General features: G+C 46.1%; 1 protein-coding gene across 2 annotated transcripts in view; it reads right to left on the bottom strand.

The window, feature by feature from the left end:
• TMC7 (transmembrane channel like 7) overlaps window positions 1-22,150 on the bottom strand; it is a 69,879-nt gene that overhangs the window by 13,986 nt on the left and 33,743 nt on the right. For both annotated transcript variants that reach the window (XM_025370617.1, XM_025370618.1), the window contains exons 6-9: window positions 14,505-14,650; window positions 9,072-9,219; window positions 7,040-7,213; window positions 4,037-4,194 (exon numbers count right to left, since the gene is read on the bottom strand). In XM_025370617.1, the coding sequence (XP_025226402.1) occupies window positions 4,037-4,194; window positions 7,040-7,213; window positions 9,072-9,219; window positions 14,505-14,650 (626 nt within the window). The remainder of the gene's footprint in view (window positions 1-4,036; window positions 4,195-7,039; window positions 7,214-9,071; window positions 9,220-14,504; window positions 14,651-22,150) is intronic.

The following is a 22,150-nucleotide window of genomic DNA, read 5'->3' on the forward strand; positions in this document are numbered from 1 at the left end:
TTTTTTTTGGCAGTGGGGGATGGAGTGTTTGTTCTGTCGCCCAGGCTGGAGTGCAGTGGCACGATCTCAGCTCTCCTGCCTCACCCTCCCAAGTAGCTGGGATTACAGGTGTCTGCCACCATGCCCAGCTAATTTTTTTTCTATTTTTAGTAAAGATGAGGTTTCACCATGTTGCCCAGGTGGTCTGGAACTCCTGGCCCCAAGCAATCCACCTGTCTCGGCCTCCCAAAGTGCTGGGATTACAGGTGTGAGCCACCATGGACGGCCCAAAGCTGCCTTTCTTAAAAGAAAACCCCAGCCAGGCATAGCGGCTCATGCGTGTAATCCCAGCACTTTGGGAGGTAGAGACAGGAGGATCACGTGAGCCCTGGAGTTTGAGACCAACCTGGGCAACAAAGTTAGACCACCACCCACTGGCCATCTCTACAAAAAAATAAAAATAAAAATTAGCAAGGTATGGTGGTGACCCAGCTACACAGGAGACTGACTCAAGAGGATTGCTTGAGCCCAGGAGAACAAGGCTGCAGTGAGCCGAGATTGATCCACTGTACTACAGCCTCAGGGACAGAGTGAGAAAAAAACAAACAACCAACAACAAAAAACAATGTAGGGCGTGGTGGCTCACACCTGTAATCCCAGCACTTTGAGAGGCCAAGGCAGAGGGATCACCTAAGGTCAGGAATTCAAGGCTGGCCTGGTCAACATGGTGAAACCTTCTCTACCAAAAACACAAAAATTAGCTGGGCGCGGTGGCGCACGCCTGTAATCCCAGCTACTCCAGAGGCTGCGACAGGAGAATCGCTTGAACCTAGGGTGCGGAGGTTGCAGTGAGCCAAGATCACACCACTACACCCAGCCTGGGCAATAGAGCAAGACTCCATCTCAAAAAGAAAAAAGCAGGCCGGTGCGGTGACTCACGCCTATAATCCCAGCACTTTGGGAAGCAGACGCAGACAGATCACCTGAGGTCAGGAGTTCGAAACCAGCTTGACCAACATGGAGAAACCCCATCTCTATTACAAATACAAAGTTAGCCAGGCATGGTGGCACATCCCTGCAATCTCAGCTACTCAGGAGGCTGAGGTAGGAGAATCGCTTCAACCCAGGAGGCGAAGGTTGCCACCACACCCAGATGAGATAGCGCCATTGCACTCCAGCCTGGGCAACAAGAGCGAAACTCCATCTCAGAAATTAATTAATTAATTAATTAATTAAAAAAGCAAACCCCTAAATGGGTACAGAATTTCTTTTGGGGCTGATGAAAAGGTTCTGGAGATGGATGGTGGTGATGGCTACCCAACACTGGGGCTGTATTTAATGCCACTAAATTGTATTCTGACAATGGTTAAAATGGCAACTTTTATGTAACATATATGTTACTATAATTTTTTTAAAAGATCAGAAAGCTGGGACCTCCTAATTCTATGATGACATAGTGACACTATAGGACATGACACATTCCTGAAAAGAACCACTGGAATATTTTCTGTATCAGCGTCGAGGGATGTCTGGTATGCTGAAAAGTGAAAAAAAGTATGCTGCAGAGATATCACAGAGATATGATACTATTTTTGGAAGAAAAAACCTGTGAGTGTTGGCACAAACATCAGGAACTGTGTGGACAAAAACACACTGGGTTCAAGGGAGGTGGGTGGAGACGGTGAGTTTTTGTTCTCGTTTTTTTGTTTTTTTTTTTTAAAGACAATTTTCTATTGTTTGGTTTGTAATACAAAAATAAATAGAAATGTTTGGCTAGCATGGTGAAACCCCGTCTCTACTAAAAAATACAAAAAATTATCCGGGCGTGGTGGCGGGTGCCTGTAGTCCCAGCTACTCAGGAAGCTGAGGCAGGAGAATGGCGTGAACCTGGGAGGCGGGGCTTGCAGTGAGCCATGATTGTGCCACTGCACTCCAGCCTGGGCGACACAGTGAGACTCCGTCTCAAAAAAAAAAAAAAAAAGAAAGAAAGAAACATTAAAGAATAAGGGAGGCTGGGCATGGTGGCTCATAAGCCTGTAATCCCAACGCTTTGGGAAGCTTAGGTGCGAGGATTGCTTGAGCCCAGGAGTTTCAGAACAACCTGGGCAACGTGAGGATATCCTGTCTCCACAAAAAATTAAAAAATCAGCTTGGCATGGTGGTGTGCACCTGTAGTCCCAGCTACTCGAGAGGCTGAGGCACTTGGGTCCAGGTGGTCAAGGCTGCAGTGACCTATGATCATGCCACTGCACTCCAGCCTGGACAACAGAGCAAGACCCAGTCTCAAAAAAAAAAGGAAAGAAAAGAATGAGGGTAAAAGTGAACCCACGCCCTCTAATCACTGTTCTCATTACTAACACCACACTCTGTGCCTCTGCTGGGATACAACAGGAAGGACATGGCACCGCTGATGAGGTTTCCTTAACTAAAAACTGACACAGAATCTAACAAAAACTCTGAATCTATGCAGTCATTGACAGCAACTATGGGCACAGAAAAACAAATTAAACACACCAGGAAGAAACAATGGACGAAATCCAGAATAGGAGATATTCTACAGGAAAACGATCCACAAATTTCTTCCACAAATTTCTTCCACAGTTTCTTCCACAAATCAAAGGCTTAACAAAAGGGGAGGGGAAACTCTGAAAAGAATACAAGAGATTTAGGAGACATGACAACCAAACACAGCATGTGGGCCGTGTTTGGATTCTGCTTTGAACAAATCAACTGTGGAAAACCATCTGCAACCCCACCGGGGAGACCGACTCGATTTTATTAGATGTGATGATGGTTATATGTTTAAAGCTCCCATCACTTAGAGATATAATGAAGTTGGCTGGGCACGGTGGCTCACGCCTGTAATCCCAACACTTTGGGAGGCTAAGGTGGATGGATCATCTGAGGTCAGGAGTTCGAGACCAGCCTGGCCAACATGGTGAAACCTCGTCTCTACTAAAAATATATTTTAAAAAATTAGCCAGGTGTAGTGGCCCGTGCCTGTAGTCCCAGCTATTTGAGAGGCTGAGGCAGGAGAACTGCTTGAACCCAGGAGGTGGAGGTTGCAGTGAGCCGAGATCACACCACTGCACTCCAGCCTGAGCAAAAGGGCAAGACTCCGTCTCAAAAAAAAAAAAGGTATAATGAAGTGTTTACAGATGAAATGGCATGTTGCCTGAGATTTGCTTAAAATAATCCAGCAAAGAAACGGGGAATGGATGGAAGTAAGATTAGCAAAATGTTGGGAATGACTGAAATGTAAGTGAAAGGCATATGGGAATCATTACACTATGCATTCTGTTTGAAAACTTTGAGACCGAGCATGGTGGCTCTTGCCTGTAATCACAGGATTTGGGAGGTGGAGGTAAGAGGGTGACTTAAGCCCAGGAATTCAAGACCAGCCTGGGCAACATAACAAAACCCTGTCTCTACAAAAAAAAAAAAATTGTTTTTAATTAGCTGTGCATGGTGGTGCATGTCTGTGGTCCCAGCTATGTGGGAGGCTGAGGTGGGAGGATTGTTTGAGATCAAGGATTTGAGACTGCAGTGAATTATGATCTGTCCCCCCACTGCACTTCAGCCTGGGGGACAGAGTGAGACCCCATCTCAAAAAAAAAAAAATTTTTTTTTCAAAATAAAAAATGTTTTATATAACATGCAAATGCTATCTAAGGCATGTGAGAAACAGAAAGAAAACTCTCAAGTCCTGCACAGTCCCACCTGGTCTTCTCCACTCATTTGTGTTAACTCCCTGGACTCTGCCTTATAGCTGTAATTTCTGACAGTTTTAGAGTAACCCCTGCTCTTAGGGTCCCAGCCTATGCCCTGTGCTATTATATGGACCAAAAACATAATATCAAGGAGTAGACTCTCAAATCAAAGACATTTCACCATATGTACAAATTCTGATTCATTCATGGGGGCTGTCTGAAGGTTGAGGAGGACTCTTGGCTCAGCAGGAAAAGGCACCACAATTGATTAGCGATGTCTGCCATGGGCAAGAGAGGGCAGGTAGTGATTGGCTTGACATGCCTGCCATCTTCATGTTAGGCATTACCTAAGGATTGTCAGCCGGATCTCAAAGCCTGGGGAATAATCCTCATAGCGGATGATCTTGGCAAAGATCATTGGGGTGATAAAATTGGCCAGCGTGATCACAATAGACGGCAGATACAATATCAAGAGGTTCTCTCCAAAAACCATCTTGTCGATTTCCTAGGAGGATAACAAAACTTATTAGTCAGGAGTATATAAGGAAGTTACACCACAAATAGATACAACAGAAAAGAACTCAACTATGGGTGTTGGCAAATGAAACATATTTGTCATTCAACGTGGCCTGTAAATGTAAGTCATCTCCTTCCTTTTTTTTTTTTTTTTTTTTGAGATGGAGTCTCCCTTTGTCGCCCAAGCTGGAGTGCAGGGACATGATCTCCGCTCACTGCAACCTCCGTCTCCCAGGTTCAAGCGATTCTCCTGCCTCAGCCTCCCGAGGAGCTGGGACTACAGGCACCCGCCACCATGCCAGGCTAATTCTTGTATTTTTAGTAAAGTCAGGGTTTCACCATGTTGGTCAGGCTGGTCTCAAACTCCTGACCTCAGGTGATCCACCTGCTTTGGCCTCCCAAAGTGCTAGGATTACAGGCATGAGCCACCGTGCCCAGCCGCCATCTTCTTCTTCAGATGTTCAAAAAGAGGTATCTAGTACTGTGCAGGAAGAAAACCAAGCTCTACTGGATTGATTAAGGGGTTGTATAAAAAGACCCGTGAGGCCAGGCGTGGTGACTCACGCCTATAATCCCAGCACTTTGGGAGGCCGAGGCGGATGGATCACGAGGTCAGGAGATCGAGACCATCCTGGCTAACACGGTGAAACCCCGTCTCTACGAAAAATGTAAAAAATTAGCCGGGCGTAGTGGCGGGCACCTGTAGTCCCAGCTACTTGGGAGGCTGAGGCAGGAGAATCGCTTGAACCCAGGAGGCGGAGCTTGCAGTGAGCCGAGATCGCGCCACTGCACTCCGGCCTGGGCGACAAGCAACACTCCGTCTCAAAAAAAAAAAAAAAAAAAAAGAAGACTCGTGAGTTCTGTATAAATGGGCAATTTAAAGTATCTTCAAGGGTGTAGGATTGATTGATTTGAAATTGAAATAGCAATTCCCTGCTTTCACAGTAACAGACTACTCAGACAATATATAGCTATCTGCAATAAAAAGTAAATTTCCTAGCCTCCCTTGTAGCTAGGTACTACCATGTGACTAAATTCTGGCCAAGGGGATATGAGTGGAAGTTTTTAGTGTAACCCCCAGGTCATGCCCTTTAAAGGAAGAAATGCGCCCTCCTTAGCCCCTTCTTCTCCTTCCCCTTGGCTAGAATGTGGCCATGGTGGTGAGCTATCTTGTACCATACAGAAGACCATACTCAGCCAGGCACAATGGCTCATGCCTGTAATCCCAGCACTTTGGGAGGCTGAGGGAGGTGGATCACTTGAGGTCAGAAGTTCGAGAGCAGCCTGGCCAACCTGGCGAAACCCTGTCTCTACAAAAAATACAAAAATTAGCCAGGTGTGGTGGCGGGTGCCTATAATCGCAGCTACTTGGGAGGCTGAGACAGGAGAATTACTTAAACCCGGGAGGTGGAGGTTGCAGTGAGCCGAGACTGCGCCACTCACTGTACTCCAGTCTGGGTGACAGAACGAGACTCTGTCTCAAAAAAAAAAAAGAAAGAAGAAAAGAAAACCATATCCTAGGGAGGGCAGAGCCACAAGATGAATGGAACCTGGACTCCTGATGATTGATTTCATAAAGCAGAGCCACTAGACAAACTTGGATTTTTAAAACCACTGCTATTTTAGGTAAACTAAGGCCTTAGTTCATAAATAACAGTCAGGGATAAAACCCTAGTCCAGCCTAGTTTTGCATATTGCAAATTCCAGGAGTAGTAAGGATCTCAAACACTACACTTTAGATGCTTTTAAAAATTTCTCGGCCAGGCGCGGTGGCTCAAGCCTGTAATCCCAGCACTTTGGGAGGCCGAGACGGGCAGATCACGAGGTCAGGAGATCGAGACCACCCGGCTAACACGGTGAAATCCCGTCTCTACTAAAAAATACAAAAAACTAGCCGGGCGAGGTGGCGGGTGCCTGTAGTCCTAGCTACTCGGGAGGCTGAGGCAGGAGAATGGCGTGAACCCGGGAGGCGGAGCTTGCAGTGAGCTAAGATCCGGCCACTGCACTCCAGCCTGGGGGATAGAGCGAGACTCCGTCTCAAAAAAAAAAAAAAAAAAAAAATTTCTCTAAAGCCAGGTGCGGTGGCTCACACCTGAAATCCCAGCACTTTGGGAGGCCAAGGTGGGTGGATCTCTTGAGGTCAGGAGTTCAAGACCAGCCTGGCCAACATGGTGAAAACCCGTCTCTGCTAAAAATACAAAAATTAGCTGGATGTGGTGGCGTATCCCTGTAATGCCAGCTACTAGGGAGGCTGAGGCACGAGAATCACTTGAACCTGGGAGGTGGAGGTTACAGTGAGCTGAGATCACACCACCACACTTCAGCCTGAGCGACAGAGTGAGACTCTGTCTCAACAACAAAAACAAAAAAAATTCTCTTAAAAGTGAAAACTGGGCAGGGTACAGTGGCTCACATCTGTAATCCCAGTACTTTGGGAGGCGGAGGAGGGCAGATCACCTGAGGTCGGAAGTTCAAGACCAGCCTGATCAACATGGAGAAATCCCATCTCTAATAAAAACACAAAATTAGCCGGGCATGGTGGCACATGCCTATAATCCCAGCTACTAAGGAGGCTGAGGCAGGAGAATCGTTTGAACCTGGGAGGCGGAGGCTGCAGTGAGCCAAGACAACGCCATTGTGCTCCAGCCTGGGCAACAAGAGCAAAACTCCGTCTCAAAAAAAAAAAGTGGAAACTGATCACTCTGATTTTCAGGTCTTGATCATATTAGCCAAACTTGTATCTCCATATGTAAAACAGAAATGACAATGGTACCTACCTCACAGGTTTTCAGTGCACTAGACATAATGTCCAGCCAGAGTTCAAGTTAACTTACCTTTTTCATGTGCTCTTGAGAGAAGACAGTTGCTACATATATTGCATAAAAGCATGCCCCTAAAACAGCCAGAACAATACAGTTCAAAAACAGTCTCAAAGAGTAAATGCGTATTGTTTCTTCTGAGGTCCTTTCTGCTATTTTCTGCCGTATTCTTTCTTCCTCCAGATCTGCCTGAAGATAAAAGAAAATTCATTTGTGAGCAGTGGGATGAAGGGATACTCAGGGATAGAAACTGATTCATCACTCTCTCCCCACCCATCTTTAAGAGTTCTAGCCAGGCGTGGTGGCTCACTCCTGTAACCCTAGCACTGTGGGAGGCCAAGGTAGGAGGATCACTTGAGCCCAGGAGTTCAAGACCAACCCTGGCAACATAGGGAGACTCCATCTCTACAAGAAAACCCAGAAGATTTAGCTGGGTGTGGTGATGAATGCCTGTAGTCCCTGCTACTCGGGACGCTGATGTGGAAGATTGCTTGAGCCTGGGAGTTCAAGTCTGCAGTGATGTATGATCATGTCACTATACTCCAGCCTGGGTGACAGAGTGAAATGCTATCTCAGGAAAAAACAAAAACAAAAAACAACAACAACAACAAAAACTTATTTTAAATATTCATCTCCCACAAGATACCATCCTAGACTTAGCCTAACTACTTTTTTTCTTTTTTTTTGAGATGGAGTCTCGCTCTGTTGCCAGGCTGGAGTGCAGTGGTCCAATCTCGGCTCACTGCAACCTCTGACTCCCTGGTTCAAGTCATTCTCCTGCCTCAGCCTCCCGAGTAGCTAGGATTACAGGCATGCACCACCATGCCCAGCTAATTTTTGTAACTTTAGTAGAGACGGGGTTTCACCATATTGGCCAGGATGGTCTCAATCTCCTGACCTTGACCTGCCTCAGCCTCCCAAAGTGCTGTATTACAGGCATGAAGCTCTGCGCCTGGCCTAGCCCAGCTATTTTTTATGTCTACTAAAGGCTTAAGTGAAGGTAGAACCTATTTAAGACTGCAATTGGGCTTTGCAATAAATGTGAAAACAGAACTATAAACTATTGATGATATTACTTAAATATAGTATGTGTCATTTCTTCAAACAGCATACACGTGAGAAGGTGTTGTTTTCTCTTTCACACAATCTAGTAGTCTCTGCTTTTATTAGGAGAATTTAATCTGTTTGTATTTAGTGTAAGAAATAATAGATTTGATTTGATTCCTTCCATTTTATTATGCTTTTGATTTATTTGTCCCCTCCTCCTTTGCTTTGATGGGTTTATTAACATGCTATTCTTTACTCCTTTCTCTCGTTATTCATTTGGAAACTCCTGTGTACCTTTTTTTTTTTTTTTTTTTTGAGACAGAGTCTTGCTCTGTCACCCAGGCTGGAATGCAGTGGTGCAGTCTCGGCTCACTGCAATCTCCACCTCCCGGGTTCAAGCGATTCTCCTGCCTCAGACTCCCGAGTAGCTGAGACTACAGGCATGTGCCACCATGCCTGGCTAATTTTTTGTATTTTTAGTAGAGATGGGGTTTCACCATGTTAGCCAGAATGGTCTCGATCTCCTGACCTCGTGATCTGCCTGCCTCAGCCCCCCAAAGTGCTGGGATTACAGGCATGAACCACCGCGCCCGGTCTGTACTTTTTCATATACTCTCCATCCCACACTATGGTCATAACATTCCCTCCTTACTCCCATTTCTTCTGGTATAAGCGGTGTTTATGACAGGTCCTCCTCACGTGGAAAAATAACAGTGTAAAGTAGTAGGGTCTGGGGAAAGACATCACCTCCTTCCAGCCACTGTGTCCCCACCCCACTTCCCAGTTCCAGTTCACCAGAGCTCCTATTCAGGTCTAGGGTAATCAACCCTAGTAACGTGTTTGCTGTGAAAAGTTCTTGAAAGCTATAGAGGGGTAACTTGCTAAGCACCAGGGACAACCTGTCCCCCACCCTTGATTCTCTGAAAGCTGAAAACTCAGGCTCCAAAGGCAGGACCTTGCTGGTGAGGACCCCACCACGGGAAAACCCAGGAGCACTCACTCGGAGCTCGTACCGCAAGCTGCTGTGCTTCAGATCTGCCATGCTGCGGTTAGTGATGCAGAAGTCCCAGCCGGCAAAGATCTTGTTGCAGTAACTCTGAAAGTGCTCCTCACTCCGAATCAGGTTGATTTTGAATCCTTCCACCGACCTGACCCCAAAACACAATCATCCTTCTTATAGAAACAACAGCAAAAGAGAGTCCCCTGAACTGGCTGTGTCTGAAACTTAAAAAGTGAGACATAGCTGCATTTTCAGCCCATTGCGACATGGTCAAGTTTGGGGCCATTCTAAATATATGTGGCAGCTAACAAGGTATCTCATTGTTGATCCTTTCCTTTACCCATCTAATTGCTTCAAACACAGCTAGAATAAAATCCATACTTTTTTACCCAACTTTTATTTTAGATTCAGGAGTACATGTGCAGGTTTGTAACCTTGGTAATACTGCATGATGCTAAGATTTGGGGTAGAAATGATCCCGTCGTCCAGGTACTGAGCATAACATCCAACAGTTCTTCAATCCCTGCCTCCGTCTCTCCCTCTCCACTCTAGGAGTCCTCAGTTTGTTTTGCTGCCATCTTTATGTCCATAAGTACCCCATGTTTAGCTTCTACTAATAAGTGAGAAAATGCGGTATTTGGTTTTGTGTTCCTGCATTAATTTGCTTTGGATAATGGCCTCTAGCTGCAACCATGTTGCTGCAAAGGACATTATTTCATTGTTTTTTATGGCTGTGTAGTATTCCATGGTGTTTATGTACCACATTTTCTTTATCCAGTCCTCCGCTGATGGGCACCTTGGTGGATTCCATTTCTTTGCTATTGCGAATAGCACTGTGATGAATATATGAGTGCACATGTCTTTTTGGTAGGACGATTCATTTTCTTTTAAAATCCAAACTCCTTAATACAGCTGAGAGATCCCTATGTGATCCAGCTGTGCCATCGCCTCTCCTCCCATGTAACTATACTTGCTTTCTCTCTTTTCTATAAATACACAAATTCCTGTTCCTGCCTCTGGGAAATTCCCACTACTATCTCCAGGGATGGTGCTCCTCTCACCCTCCCTATGGCTGGTCTCCTTCCCATCCTTCAGGTTTGGGTTCAAATAACCCCTTTGTAATCCCTCATCTCCCCATCTAAGGCTGTAACCCCCACTTCAAGCCAGTCCTTTTTACGTATTTATTTATTTACTTATTTTTGAGATGGAGTCTTACTCTGTCACCCAGGCTGGAGTGCAGTGGCGCAGTCTCGGCTCACTGCAACCTCCGCCTCACAGGTTCAAGCGATTCTCCTGCCTGAGCATTCCGAGTAGTTGGGATTATAGGCGCCTGTCACCGTGCCCAGCTAATTGTCTGTATTTTTAGTAGAGACAGGGTTTCAACAGGTTAGCCAGGCTGGTCGCGATCTCCTGACCTCAGGTGATCCGCCTGCCTCGGCCTCCCAAAGTGCTGGGCTTACAGGCATGAGCCACCACGCCCAGCCCAGTCCCTTTTATTTAATTCACAGCAGTGATACTAACCTGCAATTATCTTATTCATCTGTTTACTGCTTGTAACTCCTTACTCTAACTAAATTTTAAATTCCTTGAGAGCAGGTCCCCTGGCTATCTTGCCACCTTTCTATCCATAATGCATGAACTATATACTTTGGTTAACATGCAACTGATGGATAAAGCAATGAATAAATGACTTAAATAGTATATTAACTATTTAGTGAGCACCTGTTTAGGTCAGATACAATTGTTGTGTATTTTTATTCATTCAAATGCTTTCATGGAAAAAATACACCTGGCACTGGATATAAAACACCAGATGCCATACACAGTCCTCTGTAGACGAAACAGGTTATTTTTAGGATTTGCCAGTGAGGCATAAAGACAATAGAAATGGAAGGAATTGTTATGATCAGTCATTCTGCCAAAGGATTACAGCAAAGAATTTATGTCAGAACCACATGGAGTACTTTCCCCAAATCCAGTTCCCAAATGGTTTCTTACCTGAGATTTTCAATTCGGTAAGTCTCATGCGGGCTCCAGAAATATGCTATGTTATAAAGCTTACGGTGACCCATCCCAGTTGCAAGCCTCTGATTTAGACCAGACCTACATTTTATTTTTTATTTTTTGAGATGGGAGTCTCACTCTGTCACCCAGGGTGGAGTGCAGTGGTCTGATCATGGCTCTCGGCAGCCTTAACCTCCCCAAGTTCAGGTGATCCTCCCACCTCAGCCTCCCACACAACTCAAACTACAAGCATGCACTACCACACCTAGCTATTATTTGTATTTTTTGTAGAAATAGGGTTTTGCCATGTTACCCAGAGTTGGTCTTGAACTCCTGGGCTCAAGCGATCCACCCACCTTGTACTCCCAAAGTGCTAGGATTACAGGTGTGAGCCAGCATGCCTGACCCAGACCTACATTTTACAGATGAGAAAACTAAGATCCAGAGGAAGGAAAATTATTTCCCTATATCCAGAGAGTTAGATGGCAGAACTGGTGTTACTTTGATGATAATGATGATGATGATGATAATAATTTTAATTCAATAAATGTCTATAAGGTGCTAGGCACAGTGCTAAGGTGTTCATTCACCTGCCTAGTTTATGTTAATCCTCCCAACAACCCTTCCAGGTATGCACATTTCACAGATGAACAAAATGAGGCTCAAAGAGGTGAACTGACATTCTAGTCATGGTCTCTGGCCTACAAAGTCCATACTCTTTGTCACTCTGTGGCACATCCACTTCCTGGGCCACAGCAGGGCTTTCTCCCATTACATCACACCCAGCCCTCCCTCCATGGCCTTCCCCAGAAAGCAATCAAGGCCTTCAGCTTGAACAAGATTCATAGTTGGATTCGCTGTACAACTAACAAACCTTATTCATTTGGCCCGGCGCAGTGGCTCACGCCTGTAATCCCAGCACTTTGGGAGGTCGAGGTGGGTGGATCACGGGGTCAGGAGTTTGAGACCAGCCTGGCCAACATGGTGAAACCCCATCTTTACTAAAAATGCAAAAATTAGTCAGTCGTGGTGGACAGCGCCTGTAATCTCAGCTACTCGGGAGGCTGAGGCAGAAGAATTGCTTGAACCCGGAAGGCAGAGGTTGCAGTGAGCCAGGATTAGGACACTGCACTCCAGCCTAGGTGACAGAGCAAGACTCCATCTTGAAAAACAAAAACAAAAACAAAAAACCTTATTCATTCTTCAGGGACCCTTCCAAGGCTTTGGAAGACTCTAGCAATGTGTTCCTATGGTCTTATTTGTTGTTTTATTTATCATTTACAAAACATATTTTCATACTCTTTGTCTTAAAGATGGCGCTTCCAAATTGTCTCGCCTGTAGGTCCCTAAAACTTGGATCTCCCCTGGCACAATCACGGAACCCCAATCAACCAATGTTTCTTTACCAAGCATCTCTTTGCCCCTCAAAAGCAGCCTCAGGCTTCTTCTCATTTGTACATAGTACATTTGGGTGGGGGATGGACGCTCACTAGTTCACGTTCATCTCATAGATTCTGACTCAGGATACAATGCCAGGTTGGGCATTGGGGTTTTCTTTGCAATGGTGAATCCTGGTCCTTATGGAGGGCCAAATCCATCCGCAGCACCCTGGTCTGTTCTGCACCTGTGATAAGGAGCTTCGCAGCTCCATGGCTTACAACACTGTGTATGCTCTCACAGGGACAATCAAGTGGGCAATAAGGAGGTCCATCCACGATACTGTCTGTGAAGAAACTCCCCTGGGGCAGAGATGGCAAGTTGTCCATCAAAAATTTGTGGTTCACCTTCTATAGTACAGTATCACTGCTGGGTAATGGCTGCCCAGCCAGGAACAATGTTTCCCGGCCTCCCTTGCAGTTGGTTATAGTCATGTGACTAAGCTGTAGCCAATGGGATGTGAGTGATGGACACCACTTCCAGGTCTGGCCTATAAATACCCTCCGCATGGTTCTCCTCCATGCCTTTTCCTTTCCCATTCCTCCGTGGGACCTTCGAAACCACATGCTGAAGATGGCTGAACTTTGGTCAACTTTAGTCCTAGAATACTATAAGAATTCTACCACACTAACCTGTGCCCCTACCCAGAACTGTCATGTAAAAGAGAAATACAGGTTTTGTTTTTGTTTCATTTGTTTGTTTTTGAGAGTCTTGCTCTGTCGCCCAGGCTGGAGTGCAGTGGCACGATCTTGGCTCACTGCAGCCTCACCTCCCAGGTTCAAGTGATTCTCGTGTCTCCACCTCCCAAGTAGCTGGGACTACAGGTGTGTGCCACCATGCCCAGCTAATAAAAAAGAAATAAAATTTCTATTGTGTTTGGGTCATTGTACCTTTTGTACCGGTTGTTTGTTAAGGGAATTAATACTCTTCTCTTCTCTTGGGAATTGCTCTCTCTCCCTAAAGCACTTGTCTCCCACAGGAAAAGCCATGTTGTCATAGGACCCTAGCCCCTGGCCACAGCTGAAGGAGTGTAGTGCTGAGCACTTGAACCTCCAGGGGCTCATCGTAGACACGCTGCTCCCCATGGCCACGGTGGAAGGGTCAGGGCTGGAAACCTGAATGAAGCAGAAACAACAAGTTTCTTCTAAGGATTTCTGCATCTGTGACCCAGGAGGTCAAGGCTGATGCAAACTATAAGATGCCCTATTTCCCACCATTTAAGAAAGCCACCACTACACCAAAGAATTGAAGACGAGGGATTCTTGCTTTGGATGTTGTTCCTAAGCCATGGCTCCATCTTTGTCCATCCTGTAATTTGAGTTTCCTCCCTTCCTTGGATCTGTGAGCCACTCAATAACCATCAGAGCTAGGTTTCTCCTACTTACAACCTAGTAGATGCCTTGTTAACATACACACCAAAGCAAAGGAAAGGGTGTGTGTGCAGTGGGGTGGGATTGCCAGATGTGTTCAGTAGTGATCGAGTGGAGAACCCCAGGCCAGGCACCGTGGCTCACACTTGTAATCCCAGAATTTTGGGAGGCCAGGGTGGGCGTATCACCTGAGGTCAGGAGTTCAAGACCAGACTGGCCAACATAGTGAAACGCTACCAAAAATACAAAAATTAGCTAGGTGTGGTGGCACGTTCCTATAGTACTAGCTACCCAGGAGGCTAAGGCATGAGAATTGAAACCAGGAGGTGGAGGTTGCAGTGAGCCAAGATTGCACCACTGCACTCCAGTCTGGGTGAGAGAGAAAGACTCTGTCTGGGGAAAAAAAAAAAAAAAAAGAACCTCAGTCTGCTACTCCATCCCAAATCCTGACTTCTATTTCTCCCAGGTCTCTTCAGCTGCCAATGTACTCACAAACCCTTCCCCACAAAACCCACCACTGGACTTCGCTCATCCTTTAGGCAGTGGCCCCCAGGGCTCCCGTATCTCCAACAGCCTCCAGCCATCAAGGGTAATTCAGAGAGAATGCAAGGACAGACTTTACCTTTTCACTATCCAAAGAAGGCTCAGGGCCAGGTAGGCGATTGTGCTTATCAAATACGCCAGGGGCAGATCATAGGTGAAGTTCTGAAATTTCACCCCATCAATGGTGTAATGTCCGTAAAAGAGGCTAGTCTCCTCCAGGAAACCCTGAAACGAAGCCAAGAGCATGAGGTTAGACTGGTCAGCTCACTGTGGGGCAACCAGAAGAGTAGTCCCTGCCTCAAGGAACACAAGTTCCAGTGTCCCCTTTCCTAAGTTCCAGTGTCCCCTTTCCTCTCTGTATCTCCAGAGACTGGAACAGTCCCAGAGGCACAGGGAGTACTCAGTGTTTGGGAAATAAAGCACTGATAAAACCCTGGCATTAAAAATGCACAGGTGGGCCAGGCAAGGTGGCTCACACCTGTAATCCCAGCCCTTTGGGAGGCCGAGACGGGCAGATCACCTGAGGTCAAGAGTTCAAGACCAGCCTGGCCAATATGGCAAAACCCCCGTCTCTACTAAAAATACCAAAAAAATTAGCCGGGCTTGGTGTTGCGTGCCTGTAATCCTAGCTACTCGGGAGGCTGAGGCAAGAGAATCACTTGAACTTAGGAGGCAGAGGTTGCAGGGAGCTGAGATCACACCACTGCACTCCAGCCTGGGTGACAGAGTGAGATCCATCTCAAAAAAAAAAAAAAAAAAAAAAAAAATGCACAGATGGCCGGGCATGGTAGCTCACACCTGTAATCCCAGAACTTTGGAAGGCTGAGGCAGGAGGATTACTTGAGCCCAGGAGTTTGAGACAAGCCTGGAAAACATAGAGAGACCGCTATCTCTACAAAAATTGTTTTTTAAAATTAGCTAGGCATAGAGGTGCATGGCTATAGTCCCAGCTGCTTGGGAGGCTGGAGTAAGCCGTGATTGTGCTACTGCACTGGATAACAGAGCAAGAGCTTGTCTCTGAAAGAAAAAAAACACATATAACAAGCCAAAACTGAAATTAACAATAAAATTCCATGTGCCATAGCATCAAAAAGAATAAAACATTAGGACTAAATTTAACTAAAGAAGTGCAAATCTTGGCCAGGCACGGTGGCTCATGCCTGTAATCCCAGAACCTTGGTAGGCGAAGGCAGGTGGATCACAAGGTCAGGAGTTCGAGACCAGCCTGGCCAACATAGTGAAACCCCATCCCCACTAAAAATACAAAAATTAGCCGGGCATGGTGGCACGTGCCTGTAGTCCCAGCTACTTGGGAGGCTGAGGCAGGAGAATCACTTGAACCTGGGAGGTGGAGGTTGTGGTGAGCCGAGATCACGCCACTGCATTTCAGCCTGGGCAAGAGGGCGAGACTCTGTCTCAAAAACAAAATAATAATAATTAAAGAAGCCATAAAGAAACAGAAAACATCCCATGTTTATGGATCAGAAGATCTATGGCCAAATTCCTCAAATTGATTTACCGATTCAACATTATCCTTCTTAGCAGCCTAGCTGGCTTCCTTACAGAAACTGACAAGCTGATCCTAAAATTCATATGGAATCGCAATGTACTCAGAAGAAGAGCCAAAACAACTTTGAAGAAGAAGAACAGTAAGGCCTGGTGGCTCAGAAAACTCTCTGACTTCTTCTCCTTCTTTTTTTAAAATAAAAAAGTAGAGCTATGGTCTCGCCATGTTGCCCAGGCTGGTCTCCAACTCCTGGGCTCAAACGGTCCTCCAGCCTCAGCCTCCCAGAGTGCTGGGATTACAGGTTTTGAGCCACTGCACCCTGCTGCCTGACTTCTTATGGTAGGAATGACTGAACGCCTCAAATACCTCCTTGGATGGCAGGAAAACTCCAGGAGAGTGAAGGAGAGAACAGATATAGCAGACACATTGTAGGTAGGTAGTACATAGCGGTTGCCTACGGCATTGTTTACAAAGGAAGGAAATGAGAGGAAATCTGAATGTCCATACAGGGATCGGGCTAGATCACTAAAAATCTATATTATATTGATATTTCATATATCAAGCAAGACCACGTAAGTGCACAGAGAAAGGTCAACAGTCAAGTAGGCTGTAAACCATGGGGTTAAATGTTCAGTGACCTCCGAGGAGGGATATTTTCACTTTTTTACTCTATAAATTCTGTATTTTTCATGACAGCCGTGCCTTCTCTGTGTGTGTGTGTGTGTGTGTGTGTGTTCTTAAATGTATTGAAGCTGAGCACATTTACGTTATACAATTGTGCGTATCTGTGTTTTAAAATTATACAAGACAACCGTGCATTCTTATATTATTTGGGTAACGAAGTCGTTTGTTAACTGGAAAAGAAAAAGTAGAAGCAGAAGACTCCATTCTCCTTTCAACTCTCCCAAAGGCCATAAAAACATGTCCAACCAGAAGAAACCTGTGTGTGCTGCCAAGGGCTGGTATCAGGGTTATCACCAACCTCTCCCTCAAGACAATGTAACGATTACAGGGCAAAGGTCTGCTGGGCCTGGAAAATGTTTTCTGATTTGATAATGAGCTTGGTTCAATTGTTTTCAAGAAAAATGAGCCCCTGGCCGGGCGCGGTGGCTCAAGCCTGTAATCCCAGCACTTTGGGAGGCCGAGACGGGTGGATCACGAGGTCAGGAGATCGAGACCATCCTGGCTAACACGGTGAAACCCCGTCTCCACTAAAAAATACAAAAACCTAGCCGGGCGAAGTGGCGGGCGCCTGTAGTCTCAGCTACAGGCTGAGGCCGGAGAATGGCGTGAACCTGGGAGGCGGAGCTTGCAGTGAGCTGAGATCCGGCCACGGCACTCCAGCCTGGGCGACAGAGCAAGACTCCGTCTCAAAAAAAAAAAAAAAAAAAAAAAAGAAAAATGAGCCCCTGTTTGAGCTCTCTGACCCTCTTTCACTTGTGCCTATTTACATTCAGATTATGAACAATCACATCACATTAAAATTCAGTTTCCCAGCCACACTAGACATATTTCAAGTGCTCAAGAGTTAGTGGTCCTGGGCCCGGCACAGTGGCTCATACCTGTAATCTCAGCACTTTCGGAGGCTGAGGCAGGCAGATCACTTGAGGTCACGGGTTCAAGACCAGCCTGGCCAACATGATGAAACCCCGTCTCTACTAAAACCAAAATTTAACCAGGCGTCATTGCGCACCCCTGTATTCCCAGCTACTTGGGAGGCTGAGGCACAAGAATTGCTTGAAACCAGGAGGCGGAGGTTGCAGTGAGCCAAGATTGCACCACTGCACTTCAGCCTGGGTGACAGAGTGAGACTCTGTCTAAAAAAAAAAAACAAAAAGTCAGACGCGGCGGCTCACACCTGTAATCCCAGCACTTTCAGAGGCCGAGGTGGGCAGATCACTTGAAGTCATGGGATCGAGACCAGCCTGGCCAACATGGTGAAATCCCGTCTCTACTAAAAATAGAAAAATTAGCTGGGTGTGGTGGCGGGTGCCTGTAACCCCAGCTACTTGGGAGGCTGAGGCAGGAGAATCACTTGAACCCAGGGGGCAGAGGTGGCAGTGGGCCAAGATCGCGCCAATGTACTCCAGCCTGGGCGACAGAGCGAGACTCTGTCTCAAAAAAACAAACAAAAAAGAGTTAATGGTTCCATTGTTACACAGCACAGGTCCACATTCTCCAGATCATTGCAGAAAGTTCTCTTTCAGACAGGTCATTATCATGCTTACTTTATTGAACGTCTATAATCAAGCGCAGCTAACTCTCCTATAAAATTTTTCCTATCAGGAAGAAGGTTACAGTATGCGAAGAAACTTTTTTTTTCCCTTCCAGAAACAGAAACTTTTCTTGTGGGATGTAATCTAAAGAAATGGGGTTAACAGCAGCTCTGGGATTTGATCCCAACTTTGCTTTCAAAGGCAGTGTGACCTTGGGTAGGTCACTGAATTTCTTTTCTCATTTGCACAAGTCAACATTTGCATGGCTTTTATCTTCTAATTTGCATAGTGGACATTTGCACAGTTTCTGTTTTCTCATCTGCATAGTAGACTTTTTTCTTTTATTATTTTTTTTAATTTTTATTTTTTTGAGACAGAGTCTTTCTGTCACCCAGCTTGGAGTGTAGTGGCGCAATTTTGGCTCACTGCAACCTACGTTTCCCAGGTTCAAGAGATTCTTGTGCCTCAGCCTCCCAAGTAGCTGGGATTACAGGTGCACACCACCACGCCAGGCTAATCTTTTTTTTTTTTTTGAGACGGAGTTTCGCTCTTGTTGCCCAAGCTGGAATGCAGTGGCTCAATCTCGGCTCACTGCAACCTCTACCTCCTGGGTTCAAGCAATTCTCCTGCCTCAGCCTCCCGAGGAGCTGAGATTACAGGCACCAGCCACCACATCCAGCTAATTTTTTTGTATTTTTAGTAGAGATGGGGTTCCCCATGTTGGCCAGGCTGGTCTCAAGCTCCTGACCTCAGGTGATCTGCCCACCTCGGCCTCCCAAAGCGCTGGGATTATGGGCATGAGCCACCGTGCCTAGCCATGTATTTTCTTTTTAAACTTTTTTTTTGCATAGTAGACTTTTGAACAGCCATCCAACAATTCCTCTGAGTTGTTTTTAGGAAAACATGAGATCAGAGATGTAAAAGAATTTTTTCAAAATCAGGCGGGGTGTAGTGGCTCACACTGTAATCCCAGCACTTTGGGAAGCCAAGACAGGTGGATTGCTTGAGCTCAGGAGTTCGAGACCAGCCTAGGCAACATGGCAAAACCCTGTCTCTACAAAGCACACACGCGCGCGCACAAATTAGCTGGGCATGGTGGTATGCACCTGTAGTCCCAGCTACTCAGGAGGCTTGAGGTGAGAGGATGGCTTGAGCCTAGAAGTAGAGTTTGCAATGAGCCAAAATCCTGCCACTGCACTCTCTGAGCGACAGAGCCAGAGCTTGTCTCAAAAAGAAAGGAAAAAAAAAAGGTAGGGGTGCTTTTTCAAAATCAAACACAGTGGACAAATTCAAGGCTTTCTACCAATTTATTCAGAAAAGTGGAAGCTCAATGGTATGGCATTTTTGTTTGTTTGTTTTGTTTTTGTTTTATTTTGAGACTAACTCTCCCTCTTGTTGCCCAGGCTGGATTGTGCAGTTGTGTGATCTCAGCTCACTGCAGTTTCTGCCTCCCGGATTCAAGCAATTCTCCTGCCTCGGCCTCCTGAGTAGCTGGGATTACAGGCGCCCCCCACCGTGCCCAGCTAATTTTTCTATTTTTAGTAGAGATGGGGTTTCACCATGTTGGGCAGGCTGGTCTTGAACTCCTGACCTCAGGTGATCTGCCTGCCTTGGCCTCTCTGAAGTGCTGGGGTTACCAGCATAAGCCATCGCGCTCGGCCGGTAAGGTATTTTCATACCAGTAATTTTCAGAAAGTATTTCTGAAAAAATAAAAGTACTTATTTGTATTTCTCAAACACCTAGAGCAGTGGTTCTCAACTGGGGGTAATTTTGTCTGCTAGGGAACATTTGGCAATCTCTGGAAACATTTTTGGTTGTCAGAGTCAGAAGAGGGCAGTGCTGCTGGCATCTAGTGGGTGGAGACCAGGGATACAGCTCAGCGGGCTACCATGCACCAAATAGGCCTACACAACACAGAGTTATCTAATCCACTGGGCATGGTGGCTCATGCCTGTTACCCCAGTACTTAAAATCTCATTGCTTTTATGGTAGCTCTAAAAGGTTTTTTTTTTTTGTCACCTTCTAAAAAAATTATTTTGGCCAGGCACAGAGGCTCACACCTGTAACCCCAACACTTTGAGAGGCCGAGGCAGGAGGCTTCATCGAGGTCAGGAGCTTGAAAGCAGTCTGGGCAACATAGTGAGACCCCACATCTCTAGAAAGAAAATTAAAAATTAGCCAAGTGTAGTGCACACCTGTAGTCCTAGCTACTTGGGAAGATCGATTTAGCCCAGGAGTTTGAGATTACAGTGAGCTATGATTGCACCACTATACTCTAACCTGGGGAACACAGCGTGATTCTATCTCCAAAAAAAACAAAAAAAGAATATCAATAGTGCCAAGTTTGAGAAACCCTGGTCGAAAGGGCAAAGATGGCTACTTTTCATAGCTGCAATCTTATTTGCTGAAAAAAGTGAAATAAAAAAAAGAAAAATCACAAAATCTTTTTTTTTTTTTTTTTTTTTTTTTTTTTTTTTTTTTTTTTTTTTGAGACGGAGTCTCACTCTGTCGCCCAGGCTGGAGTGCAGTGGCCGGATCTCAGCTCACTGCAAGCTCCGCCTCCCGGGTTCACGCCATTCTCCTGCCTCAGCCTCCTGAGTAGCTGGGACTACAGGCGCCCGCCACCTCGCCCGGCTAGTTTTTTGTATTTTTTAGTGGAGACGGGGTTTCACCATGTTAGCCCATGTTGGGATGGTTTCGATCTCCTGACCTCGTGATCCGCCCGTCTCGGCCTCCCAAAGTGCTGGGATTACAGGCTTGAGCCACCGCGCCCGGCCAAAATCTTTTTTTTAAGATGGGGTCTTGCTCTGTTGCCCAGGCTTAAGTGCAGTGGTACAGGCTGCAACCTCAACCTTCTGGGCTCAAGTGATTCCCCTACCTCAGCCTCCAGAGTAATTGGGACTACATGCATGCCACCACGCCCAGCTAATTATGTTTATTTTGTGTAGAGATATGTTGCCCAGGCTGGTTTCAAACTCCTGGCCTCAAGCAATCCTCCTGCCTCGGCCTCTCAAAGTGTTGGGGTTACAGGTGTAAGCCACTGTGCCTGGCCAAAATCATTTTTTTAGAAGGCGATAACAAAAACCTTTTAGAACTACCATAAAAGCCGGCCGGGCGCGGTGGCTCAAGCCTGTAATCCCAGCACTTTGGGAGGCCGAGACAGGTGGATCACGAGGTCAGGAGATCGAGACCATCCTGGCTAACATGGTGAAACCCCGTCTCTACTAAAAAATAACAAAAAACTAGCCGGGCGATGTGGCGGACGCCTGTAGTCCCAGCTACTCGGGAGGCTGAGGCAGGAGAATGGCGTGAACCCGGGAGGCGGAGCTTGCAGTGAGCTGAGATCCGGCCACTGCACTCCAGCCTGGGCGACAGAGCAAGACTCCGTCTCAAAAAAAAAAAAAAAAAAAAAAAAGAACTACCATAAAAGCCAAGAGATTAATTCCATTTTAGAGTTAGGGACTGGTGGTGGGGGATGGTAACCTGGGATTGACTTATAAGGGATTTCAGAGAATCTTCATATGCCCATGTACATGATATGCAGGTATATGTGCATATCATCTGAAAGTGTGAGTTTGTACATCACACACATCCCTGTGTGTAATTTCTGGAAAAAAAGAGCCACATCTTTCATCCATCTAGTCTGGGGCTCCAAAATGTTTGGGTTTATCAGTGTCAGAGAAATTGTAAACATTCTATCTGGGTTCATTTTCACTGAAGCTTCCTTCTGTGGGGGAAGTCAGTATCTTGTTGCAGATCAACACAAAGGTTGAAGGACTAGAGGCCAGGCATGGTGGCTCACGCCTGTAATCCCAGTACTTTGGGAGGCTGAGGAGGGTGGACCACCTGAGGTCAGGAGTTCCAGACCAGCCTGGCCAACATGGTGAAACCCCATCTCTACTAAAAACACAAATATTAGCTGAGCGTGGTGGCACGCACCTGTAATTCCAGCTACTCACGAGGCTGAGGCAGGAGAATCATTTGAACCCGGGAGGCAGAGG

Source organism: Theropithecus gelada, chromosome 20, assembly GCF_003255815.1.
Source record: "Theropithecus gelada isolate Dixy chromosome 20, Tgel_1.0, whole genome shotgun sequence".
NCBI classification, from domain to species: Eukaryota; Metazoa; Chordata; class Mammalia; order Primates; family Cercopithecidae; genus Theropithecus; species Theropithecus gelada.